The sequence below is a fragment of the Poecilia mexicana genome, unplaced genomic scaffold (assembly GCF_051168715.1).
Source record: "Poecilia mexicana isolate PSO_F unplaced genomic scaffold, ASM5116871v1 scaffold_12, whole genome shotgun sequence".
In the NCBI taxonomy this organism is placed as follows: Eukaryota; Metazoa; Chordata; class Actinopteri; order Cyprinodontiformes; family Poeciliidae; genus Poecilia; species Poecilia mexicana.
This window is the reverse complement of record NW_028263381.1, coordinates 23,115,098-23,137,531: the sequence shown is the minus strand read 5'-3', so window position 1 is coordinate 23,137,531 and position 22,434 is coordinate 23,115,098. Positions and strand designations below refer to the sequence as shown.

Genomic DNA, 22,434 nt, shown 5'->3' with positions numbered 1-22,434 from the left:
GACATTATATCAATGTTGATTCAACCATCATCTGTATGTCAACTTACATGCATATTTGTGTTGATTCTACATTGAATCAGTTAGGAATCCACGTTGATTCAACCATTATCTGAACGTGGATCTGCATGCAGATTTGTGTTGATGCTACATTGAATCAATGTTGATTCAACACTCATTTGATTGTGGATCTGCATGCAGATTTGTGTTGATTCTACATTGAATCAGTTAGGAATCAACGTTCATTCAACCATCATCTGAATGTGGATCTGCATGCAGATTTGTGTTGATTCTACATTGAATCAATGTTGATTCAACACTCATTTGACTGTGGATGTACATGCAGATTTGGGTTGATTTTATATTGAATGAAAGCTAAGGATTTATGTACATTTTACGTCTGATAGGTCTACATCATAACATGCCACTAAAAGTTTCTTCACTGGTATTAAACACTATATTATTGGCAGATGATGCGTAAACTGTGTACAAAAGTTTAAAAATGACAACATGGGTTTGATTTAACATTTTATTTAAGAAAAGAGGGACAGATCTTTAAACATATTTGATTCCTTTTTGACTGTCAAAACAACAGTCTGTTGTCCACAGAAGAACAGAGTCCATGAAGTTCCCTATGAAGTAGGGAAACAGTACAAGTTGTGGTAACCCCAGTTTGACTCTGGTTGGCATCACTTTGATTCCTTGTGATGTCTTCCTCTCATTCTGGCGCATAATGAAGCCACTTCTTGACAGTTTTGCTGCAGTCCTCAAGAGTCAGCTTTCGGTCAAACTGCAGAGCAACAGCTGAAAAAAATAAAGGTGAGGAAGGTGCCAGTTAGAAATATGATAAACATTTGAAAAGTTCTGAAACACAATGAAAGATTAAACACTGTACTGGTTACAGGTCTGAGAACAAATACAAACCATATAGTTCCCCATGTACACTCACTGTTAAATTAATATCTTAATCTTTCATTAATATTTATCTTAATGTTTACATATACAACTGCATTTACCCATCAAGCTGCAGTATAGTGTAGGATTTATGATATTGATATTAAATCAATATTTAAAATAAAGGGCTGTTTATCAGAAAACCTAACAATAAAACTCAGGGAGGATCAGGTTTATTTAACACACCAGAAACAAATAAATCGAACAAAAGGTGATTTATAGTGTAGTTGGAAAAATTATAATTTATACAGAATAAACTTCCATCAAATAGCTGGTTCAATCTTCCATCAACTACAAATATTTCCAAATAAGTTGATTAAATTCCTTAAAAAGTGTCTATATGCTATTAAAGATCCCACACAAGTAACAATAGTCCAGTTCAATTTAACCAGTTACCAATCCAAGGATCAACAGACTGAATCAGTCATTAGCAGGTTTAGTTCAGTGTTTCACCTGCCTTACTTGTTTAAAGTGTTTACCTTCTGCCTCACCTGGATTGAATCTGTGGATGATTAACAACCTTCTGCACTTCTTGATGGCTGCAGACGGTCATGTAATCATCCAACTCAGCTGTTCTGGTACAGAGGCTCATTTAAGCACGACCCTAAGCATATCATAATAAAAAGTTAAAAACAAGTGATTACTATCACAACAATTTAAAGCCCACCTGGACCAGCCAGCCTTACACTTCCTTGTCCACCACATATTCTCCCAGACCAAACAATAGGCCCCGCCCTATTTTAAAAACTCAAATCCCACAAAATCTCGCAGGATTTCATACTTAGGCCTGGAGTGGTGGGTAGGATGAAAATAATACAAAAGGAGACATGACCTCAACTATTAAAAATATCCGTTTTGCCCCAAAATAACCAGGATTAGTATGGGCACAAAACAATGCCCTTATTTTTCAATGAACACATTTAAGATCAAAGTAATATTGGAAAACTTACCATAAAAGTGCTCAGAGGAGAATTCAATTCAGAAGCCGGTAGCAAACAAGCCAGCAGCAAAGTGGCTTTTTGGTTGGGACAAACCACAAGTGTAAAATTGGGGAGGTGGACTGTACAACTCCTAGTACAGACTTGTAGATGTTTTTGTGTCAACACATTATGCACAGTCGGTAATAATATTTACAGACAAGTAAGAAAATGTACAGAAAGGAATCACAACCCACTGTTCTCAACATGTAGTCCTTAATTTGAAACATGATTAACCCCCACCTAGTAATAAAATGTTCTGACCCAGAGCTCAAGGAGGGGGAGGTAAGAAGGGATGAGAGGGGGTAAAAAGGAGAAGGTTGGGAGGAGCGGCTGGGTGGGGGAGGTTTGGGAGGGAGTAGGGGGAGATGAGGAGGTGATGAGGGCTGCAACAAACTGCCCAGATTGCACACAATGGTAAATCAACATTGAATTATAGTCAGAATGGTTGATTTTTGGTTGAGGTCAACAAGTGACTGTTGATCAACCATCAAACAACCATCCACCTCCAGCCAAGTAACCAATGTTGAAACTGTTTCATTGAGTCAATGTTGTTTTGTGGTTGAAATCTAATGAATGAAATGCTAATGTCTGATCAACGACTGATCAACGACTGATCAATGTTGAATCAATGTCAGCTCTTTTGCCACACCCCTTCCCCTCCTCTCCTCCTGATCAGAGCTCTGGGTCAGAGCATTTTATTAGTGAGTGGGGGGTATTACATTCTAAATTAACCTCTGTAAAGGATAGTGGGTGAAGATTCATTTCTGTACATTTTCTTTCTTTTTCATAAAAAAGTCCTACTGACCATTTGTGTGTGATATATTGACACAAAAACATCTACAACTTAGTACAAGGAGTAAGGAGTGGAGCGGTCCACCCCCACCATTTACATGAGTGGGATGTCCCAAACACACAGCCACTTCGCTATTGGCTTGTTGGCAAAAGATGTTAATTCAATGTTGAATTGCCATCATGTGCAATCTGGCCAGGTGCAGAGCTATGGGGGGGGGGGGGGGCTGGGGGTGCGGTTTCAAGTCGCTTAAATGTCTGATTATAGACTGAGAAAGTCTACCGCCTGTTGAGAAAGGTCTATTTAATGTTAAAGGTACTTTCCCTCAATGGAATATATACTAGTCAGTCCCAGTGACCGTTTCACTCACGGTTTAGCCGATGTGTTTCCTGGGTAAAGATCAACCAAAAAACGCAGACCAACCTCCCCGCCCCTCGCTTAACAGTTTCTGGTAGCGCAGGCGATAAACGTCAGGGGCCTGGTGATTCGTTAGGGGTCCAGTAATTAGCCCCGCCCCCCCGGCCCAACACTGACTTGTTCCGCTAGTGAATCTGGGTACAGAATGGAATCACAACTCAGTGTTGTCAACACATAGTGCTTAAGTTAAAACGTGATTAATCCTCACCTAAAAGGGGTTGTGCTGTGGTGGCACAGGGGTTAAGCACAAACCACAATCAAGGCCTCAGTCCTCAACACAGCTGTCGCAGGTTCAATTCCTGACCTTGACCTTTGCTGCATTACCCCCCTTCTCTCATTACCCACTTTCCTGTCAATTAACTATCAAATAAAGGCCACTAGCCAAAACAATCTTTTAAAAAATGAAAAAACCTTCACTTAAAATTAAAGTTGTTTCACCCGATTGAGGGGTAGATGGGCCCAGGTGGGGGGAAAGAGGTTTGTGTGTGTTTTTGGTGGGTGGAGGGAAGGGGGTTGGGCATTTGAATGGCAGACGGTGGTGAGGGGTGCAAAATACACCTTACATTGATTACTAGTTTTTCCCCAAACCTTATCCTCAAGGCAAACTGACCTGCATGCTTTCAGTTCAGCAAAACCTTGTTAATCAAATGTTAATTAAAATCATGTGTGCTGAATTAGGGAAATGGCTAAAACTTGCAGGGCAGTGTGCCTGGTGCCAGTGCTGAAAAACACTGGATTCGATGTGGCATTTCAATCAATAAATGTTAACTGGCTAGAATTGAATGGTTGATGGTTGATCCAGCTTCTGTCGTTGACCTGAACCATACATGCAGCCTTTGTGATCATAATTCAACATTGAATTAACATCGTGTGCTATCTGGGTAGTTCTTCCCCAAACCTTGACGTCAATCAAACTGACCTGCGTTTTTTCAGTTCAGCAAAACCCCGTTAATCAGATGTCAATTAATATCATGTGTGTTGAATTAGGGAAATGCCTAAAACTTGTAGGGCCTGGAGGACCAGTGCTGAAACACACTGGATTCGACGTTGGCATTTCATTTATTTGATGTCAACCACAAAACAACATTGATTCAATGACACAGTTTCAACATTAGTTAATTGGCTAGAATTGAATGGTTGTTTTATAGTTGATCCACCGTCAGTTGTTGACCTCAGCCAAACATGCAACCTTTGTGATGATAATTCAACATTGAATTAACATATTTTCCAACAAGCCAACAGCAAAGCAGCTGTGTGTTTGGGACATCCCACTCATGTAAACGGTGGGGGTGGACCGCTCCACTCCTTGTAGTAAGTTGTAGATGTTTTTGTGTCAATATATCACACACACACAGTCAGTGAGAATTGTTATGAACAAGTAAGAAAATGTACAGAAAGTAATCACCACCGACTATCCTCTACAGTGCTTAATTTAAATGTGATAACCCCCGCTCAGTAATAAAATACTCTGACCCAGAGCGCTGATGAGGAGGAGAGGAGGGGAAGGGGTGCGGCAATACATCTGACATTGATTCAATATTGATCAGATGTTGATCAGACATCAGCATTTCAGTCATTAGATTTCAACCACAAAACAACATTGATTCAATGACACAGTTTCAACATTGGTTACTTGGCTAGAGGTGGATGGTTGTTTGATGGTTGATCCACCGTCATTTGTCGTCTTCAACCAAAAATCAACCATTAATCAGACTTCGGCATTTCAGTGATCAGATTTCAACCACCAAACAACGTTGATTCAATGTCACAGTTTCAACGGTTTGATTGGATGGTTGTTTGATGGTTGATCCACCGTCATTTGTTGACTTCAACCAAAAATCAACGATTCTAACTATTTTTCAACGTTGATTTAACATCATGTGCTATCTGGGAGGTTACGAGACCTTGGAGACTTACTGATGGAGATCCAAAGAGGATGGATATCTCACAGAACTTGCATACCTGGATACTTCACGTGGAATCAGCCAAATAATTGCAAAGCTTCCCTTTGCACTACAAGAGAAATGGATATCTGCAGGCTCGTGGTATAAAGAACAAAACCAGGGTCGCTTCCCTCCCTTTGACTACTTTGCTGACTTTGTGCGCTATGAAGCAAAGAAGAGAAATGACCCAAGTTTCATGAGTCAAGGAAACGCAGTAACATTTGTCAAATCAGAGAGAGGAATCAGTAAGAGTTTTAACTCAAACAAACCAGTTTTGGTTTCAAAAACTGATGTTTCAACCAATGAGGATTTCAGCAAGACCTGTCCGTTACACAATAAACCACATCCTCTCAAAAAGTGCAGGGTTTTCAGGAATAAATCATTCATTGACCTAATGGCCCTTCTGAAGGAGAAAGGAATTTGTTTTAAGTGTTGCTCCTCTGTCTCACATTTCGCTCGAGATTGCAAAGCCTTCTTAAAGTGTTCTGAGTGCAACAGTGTAAATCATGATACTGTCATGCATCCTGAGCTATCCCCCAAGTCACCTAAAGCTCTTTCAGCCCAGCAGGACAATGGCGGGGAGGTTGACAGTCATGTCAGTGAGGATATTGTTTTGAACAGTTGTACTGAAGTTTGTGGTCCAAGTGCAATGGGGCGATCATGTTCAAAAATCTGCCGTGCAAAGGTTTATCCCAGTCATTCCAGGCACATGGCAATCAAAACTTATGTCATCTTGGATGACCAGAGTAATCACTCTTTAGCTAGGCCAGAGTTCTTTGAACAATTTAAAGTAAAGAGAAAACCCTTCACATATCACCTTCGAACATGTTCAGGCATGATTGAATCATCTGGCAAGAGGGCAGTCGGATTTAAGATTGAATCTATGGATGGGAAGGTGCAGATTGCACTCCCGTCACTCATCGAATGTTCAGAGATGCCAAATAACTGATCTGAAATTCCAACGCCAAGTGCGGTCCAACATCAGCCTCATCTCTGTCACATAGCAGATCAAATTCCAGAACTGGATCCAGATGCAGAAATCCTACTTTTGCTTGGAAGGGATGTTTTAAGAGCACACAAGGTCAGAGAGCAGGTTAACGGACCACACAGCGCCCCTTTCGCCCAACGTTTGGATTTAGGTTGGGTTGTGATTGGAGAAGTTTGTCTGGGGAATGTGCATAAGCACATACAAGACAAATGTGTTGCAAAGTCATCGCCATTCAATTTTTCCACCCTGCACAAGCTTCCTTCATGTTAAAGAAAGTGACAAAACTCTAAGCAGATTCTCAGAGCCAGAAAAGATGCTTGGCAGCCAAGTGTTTGTCCAAACAGAGAATGACAACAAACCTGGTCCATCTCTGGAAGATACAGTGTTCCTACAGATAATGGACAAGAATGTTTACAAAGGCAAAAGCAACAACTGGGTTGCCCCACTCCCATTCAGGGAACCACGAAAACGACTACCTAATAATAAAGAACAGGCAGTCAAACGGTTTGTATCTCTGCAGCGAACTCTTGAACGGAAGCCTGAGATGCAGAACCAGTATGTGACTTTTATGCAGAAAATATTCACCAATGAACATGCGGAGTTAGCTCCACCATTGAAAGAGGGAGAAGAGTGTTGGTACCTCCCCACGTTTGGCGTGTATCATCCACAAAAACCCAACAACATCAGGGTGGTTTTTGACTCCAGTGCCCAGTACTTGGGAATCTCCCTCAATGATGTACTTCTCTCAGGGCCTGATCTGAATAATTCTCTTCTTGGCATACTGTTACATTTTAGGAAGCAAAAGATTGCAATAATAGCAGACATCCAACAAATGTTTTATTGTTTCCAAGTGCGTGAAGACCACCGCAATTTTCTCAGTTTCTAATGGCACAAAGACAATGACGTCAACAAGGAAGTAGTGGAATATAGAATGAAGGTCCACATTTTTGGTAACAAGCTATCTCCTGCTGTGGCTATATACGGGCTACGGAGAGCCATCAGAGAGGGAGCGCAGAAGTTTGGTGCTGATACCATCGACTTTGTAGAAAGGCATTTCTATGTGGATGACGGTTTAATGTCTGTGCCATCGGAGACTGAGGCGATTGACCTCCTGCAACGGACAAAAAACTCACTAGCTGAGTCAAACATCCGCCTACACAAGTTTGTGTCAAACAGTCAGTCAGTCACAGAAAATTTTCCTCCGGAGGACTGTGCTCCACTGATCAAGGACCTAGACCTTGAACAAGAAGCTACACCCACTCAGCGCAGCTTGGGTCTTCTTTAGGAGATCACGACTGACATGTTCACTTTCTCAGCATCTACTACAATCAAACCGTTCACTCGTTGAGGAGTTCTCTCTACTGTTAACAGTATTTTTGATCCCTTGGGGTTACTGGCACCCATCACCATCTGCGGAAGGGCTCTTCTAAGAGAACTAGCTACTGATCAGAATGAATGGGATAACCCACTATCAGAAGAAAAACGTGAAAAATGGGAATCCTGGAGGGATTCACTACAAGACCGGAAGCAGCTTCATATTCCTCGGATGTACACTCAGACCTCACTTGGTTCAGTGATAAAGACTGAATTGCACGTGTTCTCAGATGCATCAAATAAGGCTATTGGGGCTGTAGCTTACCTGAGAGCAGTTCAAGAAGAGGGACAAATTGAGGTGGGTTTTGTTATGGCCAAGGCTAAACTTGCCCCTCAGTCTGAGCCTACAATCCCCAGGCTTGAACTGTGTGCTGCAGTCTTGGCTGTAGAAATGTCAGATCTCATTCAAGAAGAGTTGGATGTGAAAATAGATGAAGTCAAGTTCTATACTGACAGTAAAGTGGTTCTTGGCTACATATGCAATGAGTCAAGACGATTCTATGTCTATGTCCACAATAGAGTGATGCGCATTCTCCAGTCCACAAGGCCAACTCAGTGGAACTATGTGTGCACAGACGAGAATCCAGCTGACCATGCATCACGGTCTGTGCCTCCATCAAAATTATCACAGACTTCGTGGTTCACCGGACCCTCTTTTCTTTATCAATCATCTGAAGGCAATCAGTATACAGCTCAGAGTTTTGAACTGATCGAACCACAAAAGGACAGTGAAATCAGACCACTAGTTCAGACCTCTTCTACTGTTATAGAAAAGGCAGCCCTTTCTACAGATCGCTTCAAACGGTTTTCATCTTTTAGCTCCTTGTTGAGAGGAGTTGCATATTTGATCCACATGGTGAAATCATTGAAGCGTTCCAACCACAGGAATGAGTGTGTAGGTTGGCATAAATGCAACTTACCCCGTTGTGGTGAAGAAATAGCTCAAGCCAAAAAAGTCATCCTAAAAGCAGTGCAAGCAGAAGTTTTTGCAAAAGAAAGGTCAGTTTTACTGGCTAAGGAAACTGTGTCTGTAAATAGCCCTTTGCAGAAGCTAAGACCAGTCTTAGAGGATGACCTGATTTGTGTTGGCGGCAGGCTGAAGTACTCAGAACTGACACCTGCAGAGAAGAATCCTGTAGTCCTACCTAAAAATGATCATGTGTCATTCCTTCTATCAAGACATTACCATGAACAGGTTCACCACCAAGGTCGTCATCTAACTGAAGGAGCCATAAGAGCAGGTGGCTTATGGATATTGGGAGGCAAGTCTCTTGTAAAATCACTTATCCATAAGTGTATAACTTGTCGTAAACTACGTGGGAAGATGGAGGAACAACAGATGGCGGATTTACCACCAGAGCGACTTAAAGTTTGTCCTCCTTTTACCTACGTAGGTGTGGATGTTTTCGGGCCCTGGTCTGTGATGGCAAGACGCACTCGAGGAGGGCACTCAGAGTCAAAACGGTGGGCAATGCTTTTCAGCTGCATGACTTCAAGAGCTGTCCGTATTGAACTAATAGAATCACTGGACACATCTAGCACCATTAATGCTTTGAGACGGTTTTTTGCATTGAGAGGACCAGCCAAACAGCTCAGATCTGATTGTGGCACAAACTTTATTGGGGCTTGCAAGGAGCTACAAATGGACACAAGAATGCAAAAATATCTCACCGATCAGGAATGTGTCTGGGAATTGAATCCGCCTCACGCCTCTCACATGGGGGGTTCGTGATCGGCGTGGCAAGGAGGATTTTGGATGCTATGCTGCTTCAGCAAAACATTTCCTTGACTCACGAAGTCCTGTGTACTCTAATGTCAGAAATTACTGCCATTATCAATGCCCGTCCCTTGATGCCTGTTTCTGCAGATCCAGACAATCCTTTCATCCTGTCACTTGCAATGCTTCTTACTCAAAAGTCTGGAGTCCCTCCACCTCCTGGAAACTTTCCTGAGAAAGACTTGTTTACAAGGCAGTGGAGACAAGTACAAGTATTAGCAAATCAATTTTGGACTCGTTGGAGACGGGAGTACCTGCCGACTTTACAACAACGTTCAAAATGGACAGTACCCAAAAGAAACTTACAAATAGGAGACTTAGTTCTTCTGAAAGACAAGCAAGCTCCTCGCAACTGCTGGCCACTGGCGAGGATCACTGCTACATTCCCAGGACAAGACGGATATGTAAGAAAGGTCGAGGTCACAACAGCAGAGGAAGGCAACCCAAAAACTTACCTTAGACCTATCACAGAGGTTGTTTTGCTTCTGCATAATGAATCTTCTATGGACTAAAGTTTCATGATCAAAAGGCAGAGTGACCTCACAGAGGTCAGACTGGAGTGTGCTGTTTTACAGCATTTTTCTTTAATATTATATGGATATAGTAAGTTTGATGACATTTTTAGTTATTTGTAGCTGTAGTAAATTTGAAGGCTTTTATTTTGAAGAACCATTGTATTATCAGTGTCTGACTTCCTGGTTAGTAATTTCCTGGGATTTTTTGGAGCTGCAGCAAGCATGGCTGGATGTTATTTTGTCTTCAGCATTTAATCTTTTGCCATCCACAAAGAAGCTCACCTGAAGTAATGCTGTAAGTGATGTTTTATGATAAGATACATGCTACTTAAGATGTGTCTGATATTTTGTTAAAATGCTAATGTTTCATTATTGTGACTGGTGTTTTTCTTCTGACTGTTCATGGTACATTTCAGTTGACTGCAGAGCTCATATTTATGTTACATTTATGGACTGTTTGTAAGGTTTGCTCAGACACAGAACTAAGTTTTGTATTGTTTTGTGTTCATTCTGTCTGCAGTTTTCACCGCAGCATGTAAAGAGGAAGCCAACAGTAAAAAGTCAACCTTACTCCACGTCTCATTCTCATCATTTGCTGTGGTTTAACTCAGTGTTTAGTCAGAGTTGATACACTCTTGACGAGAACATTACAACCTTCATGGGATGGGAATGTTTTACTTTAACTAGGACTTTCTGAAAAGCAGAGTTGATGAAAAATATTTTTAATGCAAATTTTTAAATTTGAACAGGAAAAGAACAGAATGAGCAGCAAATGAACCCAATGCAGAAGAAGAAAAATGTTTTTATTTCTCTAAAACACATGAAGAAAAACTGCAGCAAATAAACAAAAGGAAGATTTAATATTCAAATCTGACGAGTTTAGAAAAATAGGAGCCGACAGAAACAGAAAATGTTCAGAGAGAAAAACTGATCAACATTTCAATGAAATCTGATGAATGAGAGGAAAAAATAAGAGAAACAACATCTTGATATTCAGTGTGAAGCTTTGACTGGAAACAAACAGGAAAACATGAGGATCCTGGAATAATCCTGGAATAATCCCAGCTTCCATCTTTAAAGGACTGGAAGAAGAAAAAGTTTCCAAGGACTCAAGCAGAAAAGTTTCACCAAGAAATAGATTGTAGAGATGAACTATCTGTTCAACAGTGAGAGAGTTTCTCTGACTGGAGGAAAATCTTTAGACTCAAATCAGCAAAGAAACACTGAAGAACCAGATATGGACCAGAACCCAAATCCAGGAATCAGAGGTTCAGTGAATGTGGTATTGAAGGTGTGGAGGAGGATCAGTGAGTCAGAGGAGACTCTGTAGAAGGACAGAATGCCAGCAGGACAGTCCACATACACTGATACTCTGTTAGAGACGGAGGAGGAGGAGGAGAGACGAGTTTCTATGTCATTGTGCCAGACAGAGTAACCATCATCCGAGCAGTTCAGACTCCAGGAATGATCATTATATCCAAACATACGGTCTTCACTGATTCCTTTCCTCCTGATTCGTCTGTAACTCACTGATATATCAACATCTCCTCTCCACTCGACCTCCCAGTAACAGCGACCAGTCAGACCAGTTCTACACAGCAGCTGAGGATCATCAAATCTGTCTGGATGATCAGGATATGACTGAAACTCCTCCACTAATGTCACCTTCCTGTTGTCTTCAGACAGTTTGAGTTTTCTGCTCACTGTGTTTGTGTCGATGGTGAGTTGACAGGAATCTGATGGAGAAAACAAACACAATCCAGCTGCAGTTATTGATCATTTATTGATCTTTGATGATGATCCTGAATGAGTGATGTGACAGTTTGAAGATGGTTGAATGTGAGCTGCTTTGTTGTCATGAATCAGATGAAAAACACACTTACACTTCCTCAGACCTGGTGTCAAGAATGGGCCTCCAGCAGGCTCCACCCTGAAAGGAGGAGGGGGGTCAGACCATCAGTCTCTTTCAGCAGCAAACATGGACATTACATGTCTCTCAGACACACATTGTCCTCCACTGAGACAGGAACAGTCCAACATCTGGATTGCAAACTGCAGTGGATGTAGGAAGGACAGTTGGTGCTGCTGCAGCACAACTCATTTCTCCAAACACAGGAAAAGCTCCAACAGAGAGGAGAAAGGAAATCCCTCAGTAACAACCTGAAGAAACTCACTGAAGCCTAAAAGGACATCAGGAAACTAAGGAAACATTTCTGGAAGCTCAACCTGATTTAATAATCAGCATTAAAATCCAATCAATCTAAACTCTGATCAACACCTGGATACCTGCTCCATCCACACTCCCACACACAGATGAAGGAATGAAACACTAAACAACCTGCTGCTGAAAACCTGCTGTGGCCTCACTGGAATATCCAGAAATACAAACATTAAAAAGGAGAAGCTGCATCACATTCAACAAAGAGTTCAACAAGAACCAAACATTTGATCTCTGAGCTCAGACTCACAAACCAGGGAGAGGCTTCCATCATCACACACCTCTGACAAACACCTCCAACCTTTCAGCACTTCCTCTACCAACCAGCACCACCAGGTGGCGCTATACACACTTGTGAGTTTAGTTCAAAATCTTGATTTCTCTCTCTGAACTTTTAAACATCCATCTGACCAACATGGAGTTACTTTTCTTCTCATTTTTGCTCCTTGGGGCTGATTGGTCTGGAGCTCCATCAAATATTGTTTTAAAGTCCTTTCTGTCATCAGTAGATCATCATGGAAATCTAACTGAACTTCACTTTTATTCATTTAGTCAGAGTCCCTATTAAACTCTATTAAATCCATCCCACTCTTTCATTTTCCTTGTGAGCCGTTCTTAGTCAGGAGAATATTCCAGAAAACTGGGTAATGATCTCTGCCTCCAGATGAGGCGTCTAAATATTTAATGATCAAACTAAATATTTCTCTTCAAACTAAATGTTTCCCATCAGACTAAAGACGTTTCTCCTCTTCCTCCTCTATCAGACCTTCTCTGCTCCTGCAGCAGGTTCCTCCATACCTGAGAGCTTCCAGTCTCCAGTCTGGATCCTTCAGTCCAGCCGACAGCAGCTTCACTCCTGAGTCTCCTGGATGATTGTAGCTCAGGTCCAACTCTTTCAGATGGGAGGGGTTAAAGGTCAGAGCTGAGGCCAGAGAAGCACAGCCTTCCTCTGAGACCAAACAGCCTGATAAGCTGCAGACACACAATTCATCACATGATGAGAAGATGAGAACATTGAGCCATAGGCGCCGGAATAGGGGGGGCCAGGGGCCCATTGGCCCCCCCACTTTACGGCCCTGCTTGTCCGCTGGTCCCGCCAGACATTTACAGGCTGCACACAACTCTGACAGTCCGACTGACATCTCTCTGTGTTTCTATGCAGACAGAGGTACAGATAAAACCTCCAGCACTGAGGACCAAATCTGAGGCTCCAGATCATAACAGTGATCCAAAGGTTCACCACATGCGGCAGCTTCGGGTCGGGTTGGGATCAGGAACCGGTCTGACATCTGAAAAAAGGCTTTGACTCTGATCCAGTCCAGGTCTGAACCAGTTCTGCCTAAAGATTAAATGAGATTTCTGTATTTGTCCCCATCTATAGAGCTGTGACGATGTTTTCTTTCTAATGACGTTGGGATGAAAAACAGAAAAAGAGATCGGGCCCATCATGTCCGTTTACGGGTCGGACCAAATGCTCACCCACACTTTGCCCAGAGCAGATCATTTTGGCTCAGATCAAAAAATAATTGTGTGAATTTGTTTTGTTTTTCCTCTTTGCTCTTCCAGATGCCAATCAGCCATCAGGAGCCATAAATATCGATGCTACTGATGGTTTTCAGGTCTCTGTTGAAATTCATGTCTGTCTGCTAAATAACAAGCACATTAAAGTTAATGGTGTTTTTCATTTTGTTTTTAATATAAAATATTGTCAGCAGTCTGACTGGTCATCTGTCCCACACATATCATCTCTTTCCCGCTCAGTTTGTGGAACAGCAAATATAATCTGCTGCCTTTTGGTTTTAGACCCGCAGCATCCAAGCGCTGCTGCGCCGTAACGTGATGATCCACTAGGTTGTCCTGCTGCTCTAAACTGGCATTGCTGGAGGACATTTGACATCTATTTTATTATTATTATTTTAATATTGCAAATATTTGACCAGTCGTGGTTTTTGTCATATCTATCTGTCCTCCCCATAGTTCTATTGAGCGTATTTTGGACTTTTAACAGTAGCTGAACACAGGAAGCCGCAGCTGCATGTTTACCTTGAGATTTTCCTTTAAGTGAAACAGAAAAGAATCATTTTAGATTTTTTTACTTTTAACATTTAGGAGAAAAAAGATCTATTGTGTCCAAACGTAGCGAGTCTGTGTGAGTCCGTGGAGGTGCGCACAAAGCCTGAATCTGATTGGTCAGTTTACTTTAGTGAATTTGGCAGCTTGGCGCTTTTTCTATAAGGTAAAAATGAAGAGCGGAGTTTGAATCCTCCCGTAGTTCTAAGAGCGGTCGGATCCTGCAGAGCTTTTTACCGTGTCCGGTTTGGGTGGGTCTCCGGTTTATGAGGTTTGTGTGTGTGTGTGTGTGTGTGTGTGTGTGTGTGTGTGTGTGTGTGTGTGTTTTGGCGAACTGAAGAGCTGAACCCGGTTGGACAGCTGTTTAACCCGCTACTGTTCACACCAATGATGTAATGATGACAAAACCTTCATCCAATCAGGTGTTTTAATCCCGTCGATCTGTGTTCAGCTGTTCTCAGATCGGCTGCAGCCATTTATTCTCTTTTCCATTTTTCCAGACTCCAGTTCTGAAAATGGAATAAAGTCCACTCCACCATCTAATGCTCTGTGTAAAGCTGCCTTCTGCTCCCCACTGACAACTTTTACATTTTGTTCTGATTGTTTTCCACCAAACCTCTATGATCGCAGCGCATGGTAGACTCAGAAACGTTGTCCACCAGGTAAGGGATGTTTACTGTTTACTTCGGGACAAATGGCGACAAACCCACTGAATTGATTGACAGGAGCCATCATATCAACTGAACAAGAGCCTGACATTCAAAGTGTAACAGAGGTGACGAAACACCCCATGGCCCCAATACCTCAACAATGAATCCGAAGCCGCTGCGTTGAGGTAGAGCCCAAGGTCTGAATTGGACATTTTCACAAGAGGAAAACACACAAGAAACTGGAGCTTAAACTGTTAACACTTTGAAATATTAATAAAACTGTATTTCCTTTTGTAGATGATAAAAATCAACATTTCCCCATCGATGGTTGAGAAAGTCTGACAGCTGCTGGTTGGAAAGATCTGCAATAATCTCCTTTGTTCTGTCAATAATCCAGAGTTACACTATCAGTGGAAGCCTGACCTCCACTTTTCTTAATAACTTTCTTTATGATTCTTTCAGCCTGGAGGAAATGAAAATGATCCATTATTATGTGTTGAGATTTAGCAGGTTAACCATGTCACAGTCAGACATCAATTATTATATCAAATAATAATTACATCATCTTTGAAAGCAGGTAAAGGACAGAAATCTGGTTTCACCAGGATTGGTCACATTTTACCTGAGAGTCTCCAGGTTGCAGTTTGGACTCTTCAGTCCAGCAGAGAGAAGCTTCACTCCTGAATCCTGCAGGTTGTTGTTACTCAGGTCCAGTTCTCTGAGACTGGAGGACTGGGAGCTGAGAACTGAGGACAGAGCTTCACAGCTTCTCTCTGAGAGGTTACAGCCACTCAGTCTGAGGAGACAGGGAGGAAAATCTGGTATTAAACTATTCATCAGGATGAATGTCTTTTTCTATCAGGTCAACAATGTTCCTGTTTTACTGATTTAAGGGACTGTTTAATATTTAATTATGTTGCCTTTTGTTGTGATTAAAACAATGAACGAAAAGACAAAAACAAACGACAGGGCGAGTTCACGAGAACAGAATGACTTTACTAGAGAAGTGGAATTTAAAGTCATAGTGGAATTGAAGCAAGAAGGAGGATCTATCCACCCGATAAAGTTGACCAGAGCAATAGAGGAAGAAACAGGGAAAATTAAAACAGCTAGAATTATGAACAACAGAAGAATGCTAATATATGCTATCAGTGAAACACAACAAAAGATAATCAGAATGAAAAACTTGATGGGGGAAAGAATTAAAACATATTCCAGGGTCTTTATCAAGGCTGAGAGGAGTAATATCAGGAGTTCCTATGGAAATGACAATGGAGGATTTGAAAAAAGAAATCAAAGGAGGGAAAATAACAGACGCCACCAGGATTAAAAGTAAAAGAGATGGAGAACTTAAAGACACAATGGCAGTAATTTTACAATCTGAAAATGTTTTGCCAGAAAATATCCAGCTAGGATCCATGAAGTACAGAGTTAGAGAGTTCATCCCCAAACCCCTCAGATGTTTTACTTGCCAAAGAATGGGACACATTGCAAAGGATTGTAAACTTAGGAGTCCAAGATGTGGAGGTCCACATGAATTTGGAAAGTGAGATAAAGATGCTAAATGTTGCTAATGTTAATACTCGGCTGGAAATGAGAAGAATAAAATTAGCTCTAGTTTATTGGAGGAAAATTAAAAGTAATGAAGAAGAGAATGTAACTTCAACTATATTAAAAACTGTTGGGAACATGCAAAGTTCCAGAGTAATGGTTTTGGATGGATGATAAGTAAATTGATCAAAATGTCTGGATTAGAGGATAAGAAAATAGCTCCGTTTAATCCGATTAGTGTTTTTCCTCCATGGCTGTTTCCTGAGGTAAATGTAGACATGAGACTTCTTAAAATGAAAAATGATTGGAATTTAAATGAAATAGGGGGAAAGACTGATGTATATTTAAGAAACTCATATTATAATTACCTCAAAATTTATTCACATGGTTCTAAAAATCTTAAAGGATGTGTGGGAATAGGAATATATATTCCAGAGTTTGAAATTCACGTTTCTAAAAGATTATCAGATCACCTATCTGTTTCCACAGCAGAGATGATGGCAGGTATATTAAGCTTACAGTGGGTAGAGGAGGTTCGACCAGACGGGGTGGTGATATGCACAGATCCTACAGCAGCCTTAGAAAGTATTAAGGGAGAAGGAAATAATAGGAAAGATTTAGTGTTAGAAATTCAGCATAGTTTATTTAGATTATATAGAGGTGGCATCGATGTTTGGTTCTGCTGGGTACCAGCTCATGAAGGGGTTAAAGGAAATGAAAAGGCAGATAAAGTAGCAAAAAGGGCTTTAGAGGTGGCAATAACATTATAATTCCTTTTGGGAAAGAGGAAGGGAAATCATTTATTAAGAGTAAAGAAATGGAAATATGGCAAAAAAGGTGGAATGAAGATAAGAAAGGGAGAAGATTATATAAAGTACAAAAGTCAGTAGTAATTAGAAATATTAATGAGAGAAACAAGGGAAGAAATAATAATGATCAGATTCAGAGTAGGTCAGACCTATTTGAATGATATTTTATATTTAATAGGGAGGAAAAATGATGATAAATGTTCAGGATGTGGAGAGAAAGAAAATGTAGAACATATGAATCTGAAAGGGAGAATTTGAAAAGAATGGTTGGAAGGACAGGTCAAGAATGGAGCCTTAAAGGAATGTTAGGAAATGAAGGAAACATAACGGATATTTACAGATTAAGAAAAGCATCATTTATTTTTCTTCAAAAAACAAGATTAATAAATACAATTTAATAGATGTAAAGAAATGTTGCTTCACAGTCATGTACAGTAGGTGGCGCTGTGCACCTTAAAGTTTCTTGTGATCCGCCATAATAGAGGAGGAGGAGAAGGAGTGGCTGTTTCTTTGTTGACAGTTTGCAACTTTGTTGGGTTGACAGCTGTAAACTCATCTCGTCCTTTTGCTAGCTTTTCTAAGCTTTGCTAGCTTTTCTAAGCTTTGCTAGCTTTTGTACGTTGCTTTGTCCCTGTGGGGGAACTTAGTGTCTCTGCTAGAGATTTGTTTTGTTTTGTTTAATTTTGTTTAACCTGAACTTGAAGTCCAGTTTTGTTTAGTTAAGATCTTTGGTTTACAACTCTGATTGTTTTGTAGATTTTGTTTAATTTAGTACATTATGGTTGTAAGTCTCTACATTTTGATTATTGTTCATTTTTACCCTTTTATTTTGTCAAAACCCAAAAAATAATTCTCTAATTGTAAAACCTTTACCATCTAGGTTTCTTTAATGTTACTTCCCTTTCCCCTGGCCGAGGCGGTCGAAACAATAACAAATAATAATTGCATCATCTTTGAAAGCAGGTAAAGGACAGAAATCTGGTTTCACCAGGATTGGTCACATTTTACCTGAGAGTCTCCAGGTTGCAGTTTGGAATCTTCAGTCCAGCAGAGAGAAGCTTCACTCCTGAATCCTGCAGGTTGTTGTTACTCAGGTCCAGTTCTCTGAGACTGGAGGACTGGGAGCTGAGAACTGAGGACAGAGCTTCACAGCTTCTCCCTGAGAGGTTACAGCCACTCAGTCTGAGGAGACGGGGAGGAAAATCTGGTATTAAACTATTCATCAGAATTTATGTTCTTTAAATCAACAATGTTTTTATTGGACAGAGAAGGAACCATCTGATTTTACACAACCTTTGTATTTTTCCCCCCCAGTGGGACAATTTGAAGAGACAAAGCACCAAAATATAAACTGAAACATGAATATTTACCTCATAATTAGCAGATTTCTACCCATCAACAATACCTGCAGTAACAATGTGTGTCCTTACAGAGCTTTGTTGGAGGCTTTAACCACTGGCAGAAGCCTCAGAAGAGCCTCCTCTGAAGCAGAGTATTTCTTCAGGTCAAACACATCCAGATCTTTTCCTGATGACACTAAGATGAAGACCAGAGCTGACCACTGAGCAGGAGACAGTTTATCTGTGGAGAGACTTCCTGAACTCAGAGACTGTTGGATCTCCTCCACTAGAGAACGATCATTCAGTTCATTCAGACAGTGGAACAGATTGATGCTTTTCTCTGCAGACACATTCTCACTGATCTTCTCCTTGATGTACTGAACTGTTTCCTGATTGATCTGTGAGCTACTTCCTGTCTGTGTCAGCAGACCTTGTAGGAGTCTCTGATTGGTCTGCAGTGAAAGTCCCAGGAGGAAACAGAGGAACAAGTCCAGGTGTCCATTTGGACTCTGTAAGGCCTGGTCAACAGCTCTCTGATGGAGAGACTTTAGTTTAGGTTTATTAAATAATGAAGACTTTTTAGATGTTTGTGTTTCTTCCATCAGGTTGACTCCAGAGTTGATGAAGGTCAGATGAACATGAAGAGCAGCCAGAAACTCCTGAACACTCAGATGGACGAAGCAGAACACCTTGTCCTGGTACAGCCCTCTCTCCTCTCTAAAGATCTGTGTGAACACTCCTGAGTACACTGAGGCTGCTCTGATATCGATGCCACACTCTGTCAGGTCTGATCCATAGAAGATCAGGTTTCCTTTCTGCAGCTGATCAAAAGCCAGTTTTCCCAGAGACTCGATCATCTTTCTGCTCTCTGGACTCCACTGTGGATCTGTTTCAGCTCCTCCGTCATACTTGACCTTCTTCACTTTGGTCTGAACCACCAGGAAGTGGATGTACATCTCAGTCAGGCTTCTGGGCAGCTCTCCTCCCTCTCTGGTCTCCAACACATCCTCCAGAACTGTAGCAGTGATCCAGCAGAAGACTGGGATGTGGCACATGATGTGGAGACTTCGTGACGTCTTCATGTGGGAGATGATCCTGCTGGCCTGCTGCTTATCTCTGAATCTCTTCCTGAAGTACTTCTCCATCTGGGGGTCATTGAACCCTCTGACCTCAGTCACCACACCAACACACTGAGGAGGGATCTGATTGGCTGCTGCAGGTCGTGTGGTTATCCAGAGGAGAGCAGAGGGAAGCAGTTTCCCCCTGATGAGGTTTGTCAGCAGAACATCCACTGAGCTGGACTCTGTAGCATCAGTCAGGATCTCCTTGTTGTGGAAGTCCAGAGGAAGTCGACTCTCATCCAGGCCATCAAAGATGAACAGAACCTGGAAGTGTTCAAAGTTGCAGATTCCTTTTGTTTCAGTAAAGAAGTGATGAACAAGTTCCACCAAGCTGAACTTTTTCTCTCTCAGCACATTCAGCTCTCTGAAGGTGAATGGAAATATGAAGTGGATGTTCTGGTGGGCTTTGTCTTCAGCCCAGTTCAGAGTGAACTTCTGTGTTAAGACCGTTTTCCCAATGCCAGCCACTCCCTTTGTCATCACTGTTCTGATTGGTTGATCTCTTCCAGGTGGGACTTTAAATATGTCTTCTTGTCTGATTGTTGTTTCTGGTCTGTGTGGTTTCCTGGATGCTGTTTCAATCTGTCTGACCTCATGTTCATCATTGACCTCTCCAGTCCCTCCCTCTGTGATGTAGAGCTTTGTGTCAATCTGTTTCAGAAGGGTTCGACCTCCTGCTTTAGCAATCCCCTCAAACACAGACTGGAACTTCTTCTTCAGACCAGATTTAAGGTGATGTTGACAGACTGGAGCAAGATGTTCTAAAATAACACAAAAAGTAAAATCAGGGATGAAACAAAAATACCTTCTGAAGATGATTTAAATAAATGTGATTCCATTTCTTCAGACATCAGTAAATGTGTCATTTATCCATCAGGTCAAATCTTTGTAGAAATCATCTTACTGCTCTGCAGATGGTCAGCCAGCTCCTCCTGCTTCATCCTCCTCAGGAAGTTCAGTGTGATCTTCATCACTGCCTCTCTGCTGCTCTTCCTCTGCTTTTCATCATCACCTCTCAACACCTCATCATCCTCTCTCTGACTCTCTAAGCATTCTGGGTAATCTGGACTCAGAACCTTCTGGATCTTCTTCAGCTCGTTCTTCACAAAAGTGACAATGTTTTCCTCCAGCAGCTGGAACAGAATAATAGATGAAGGAAACATCAGACTGAAATCATGGAGCCAAACACCAGATGGATGTTGGACAGACTGACAGTCCTCTGGTCTACAAAGTGCAGCATGGAGACGACTGTGAACAGAACCATGGAAAAGTAGTTGTTGTTCATGTACAGACCATAAATATGGAGTCCAGCTGTGTTTGATGCTGCTGGGCAGACGGACCACTGGGAACCTCTGAGCTCTGCTGGTCCACTCTGTGGAGGAACCAGGAACAATCAGGAAGGCAGGAAATATTCATCCAGCAATATTTACTAATAAAATAACTAAGAGTGTCACATTAAAGCAGAAAACAGAGCATCACATGAACACAATACAAAGAAGTTAGAAAGAGGAAGATGAACTACAAGGATGAAGACCAGTAACACCAGAATCACCAGTAGACATTTTAAAAAGTTGGTGCTGAACTTGGACTTCAAACTGTCCACACTGTCAGCAGATCTGATGCTGGTGGAGACAGAGTCCCAGAGCTTGGGGACAGTGGAAGTGAAGGCTCTGTCCACACAGGTCTTCAGGACAGTGTGGGACATCCATCAGGTTCTGATGACTGGATCTGAGGTGATGTGGACATGGAGGAGCTCTGAGATATGTGGGTGTGTCCATGTGGGATCCTCTCCTGGATGTTCTAGAGGATTTAAAATGGATCCTGTAGATCCTGGAAGCCAGTGAGCTCACATTATATCTGTCCACACACAGACAATCAGAAGGTAAAGGTCCATGAAGTGATATCTGGATGTGAGCAGTGAACCAGATGATCCAAGTAAAGATTTAATGTTCCTGCTGATCCACTAAGAACCAGCAGAACCTCTGATGGTCCACATCAGCTCAGTCTGGTTGAGTTCCAGCAGATCTCACCAACCACATCATGAAGCTTTCCTTCCTGCTGAACTGATCTCACAATGCACACAGGAACCAAGTCCTGATGGACCAGACTGGTTTACCAGGTATTTCCCAGTGGCTGGTGGAAATGTGTCCCACTGTTAGTCTGACATGGAGCCAGGAAGCAGCAGAACATCATCATCATCACCAGAGATGAAGATATGAAGGTGTTTTCATTAGAACAGAGCAGCTGGTTTAGATAATGGATCAAAACTCTGTAAATATAACTGGGAACATCTGAAACTTTCTGGTTCAGCAGGTAGCAGTTTCTACCTGCTGTTTCTACAGCAGGTAGAAACAGCTCACCTCTCTGATGGTGGAGATCCAGGAGATTTAAAGTCAGTGGGTTGACCCATTGACCTGTCGCTCTTAAAGGACACACAGCTGGGTTCTGGTTCTGGTTTTGGTCTGAGTCTCTGATGGATCCTGACAGAAACATGATGATTATAACTGAATCTGTTCAGTCTGGATGAAGCAGCAAAGAGGAGCAGCAGCAGCTTCATCACCACGTCTGTTTTGGCCTGATATAGTGAACGCTGTGTGAAAAGGGCTGTGGACAGTTAGAGATGGTGACCTCACCTCTGACCTTTGCTCTGGCTCTCATCTTCCCCACAGAGAGTGGTTTTAGAGGGAGGGACTCCCTCCTCTCTGTCCTCACACTGATCCATGTTGCTGAATTCACATCAGCTCACACACACTTTCTAGCTTCACCTGCAGAGGAAACACACATCATTCATCTGCACATCAACTCTGATCATCCTTTACATCATTAGTGCTGGAAAAAGATCAGCTGCTCCTCCTCTGATTGGCTCTTCTTCTCTGCTTCATATCAGTGTCAGGTGAAAGCAGTCAGACAGCAGAGAGGCAGAGGAAGCTGCATCAGCTG

General features: G+C 41.8%; 2 protein-coding genes and 1 long non-coding RNA gene across 3 annotated transcripts in view; all 3 read right to left on the bottom strand.

Moving 5' to 3' along the window:
• LOC148156142 (NLR family CARD domain-containing protein 3-like) overlaps positions 1 to 21,911 on the bottom strand; it is a 159,217-nt gene extending 137,306 nt beyond the window's left edge. Inside the window, exons 1-2 of the mRNA XM_088011369.1 lie at positions 21,855 to 21,911; positions 20,399 to 20,866 (exon numbers count right to left, since the gene is read on the bottom strand). Of these exons, the coding sequence (XP_087867495.1) occupies positions 20,399 to 20,657 (259 nt within the window). The 5' untranslated portion in view covers positions 20,658 to 20,866; positions 21,855 to 21,911. The remainder of the gene's footprint in view (positions 1 to 20,398; positions 20,867 to 21,854) is intronic.
• LOC148156144 (uncharacterized) lies at positions 513 to 1,647 on the bottom strand. Its single transcript, XR_015764729.1, has 2 exons — positions 1,443 to 1,647; positions 513 to 801 (listed from the first exon to the last, which is right to left on the bottom strand). It is a non-coding gene; the product is annotated as an uncharacterized LOC148156144 (long non-coding RNA).
• Positions 10,518 to 13,457, bottom strand: LOC148156143 (stonustoxin subunit alpha-like). Its single transcript, XM_088011328.1, has 2 exons — positions 13,433 to 13,457; positions 10,518 to 11,498 (listed from the first exon to the last, which is right to left on the bottom strand). The coding sequence occupies exons 1-2, from the start codon at positions 13,455 to 13,457 to the stop codon at positions 10,945 to 10,947; spliced, it is 579 nt and encodes a 192-aa protein (XP_087867454.1). The 3' UTR covers positions 10,518 to 10,944.
• Positions 21,912 to 22,434: the final 523 nt, after the last annotated feature.

Coding starts and splice junctions, on each gene's coding strand:
- LOC148156143 (XM_088011328.1), bottom strand. CDS start 13,457: ATGATCTGCTCTGGGCAAAGTGTGG. Junction 11,499..13,432: donor CTGCTCTGGGCAAAGTGTGG/GTGAGCATTTGG, acceptor CAATAACTGCAG/CTGGATTGTGTTTGTTTTCT.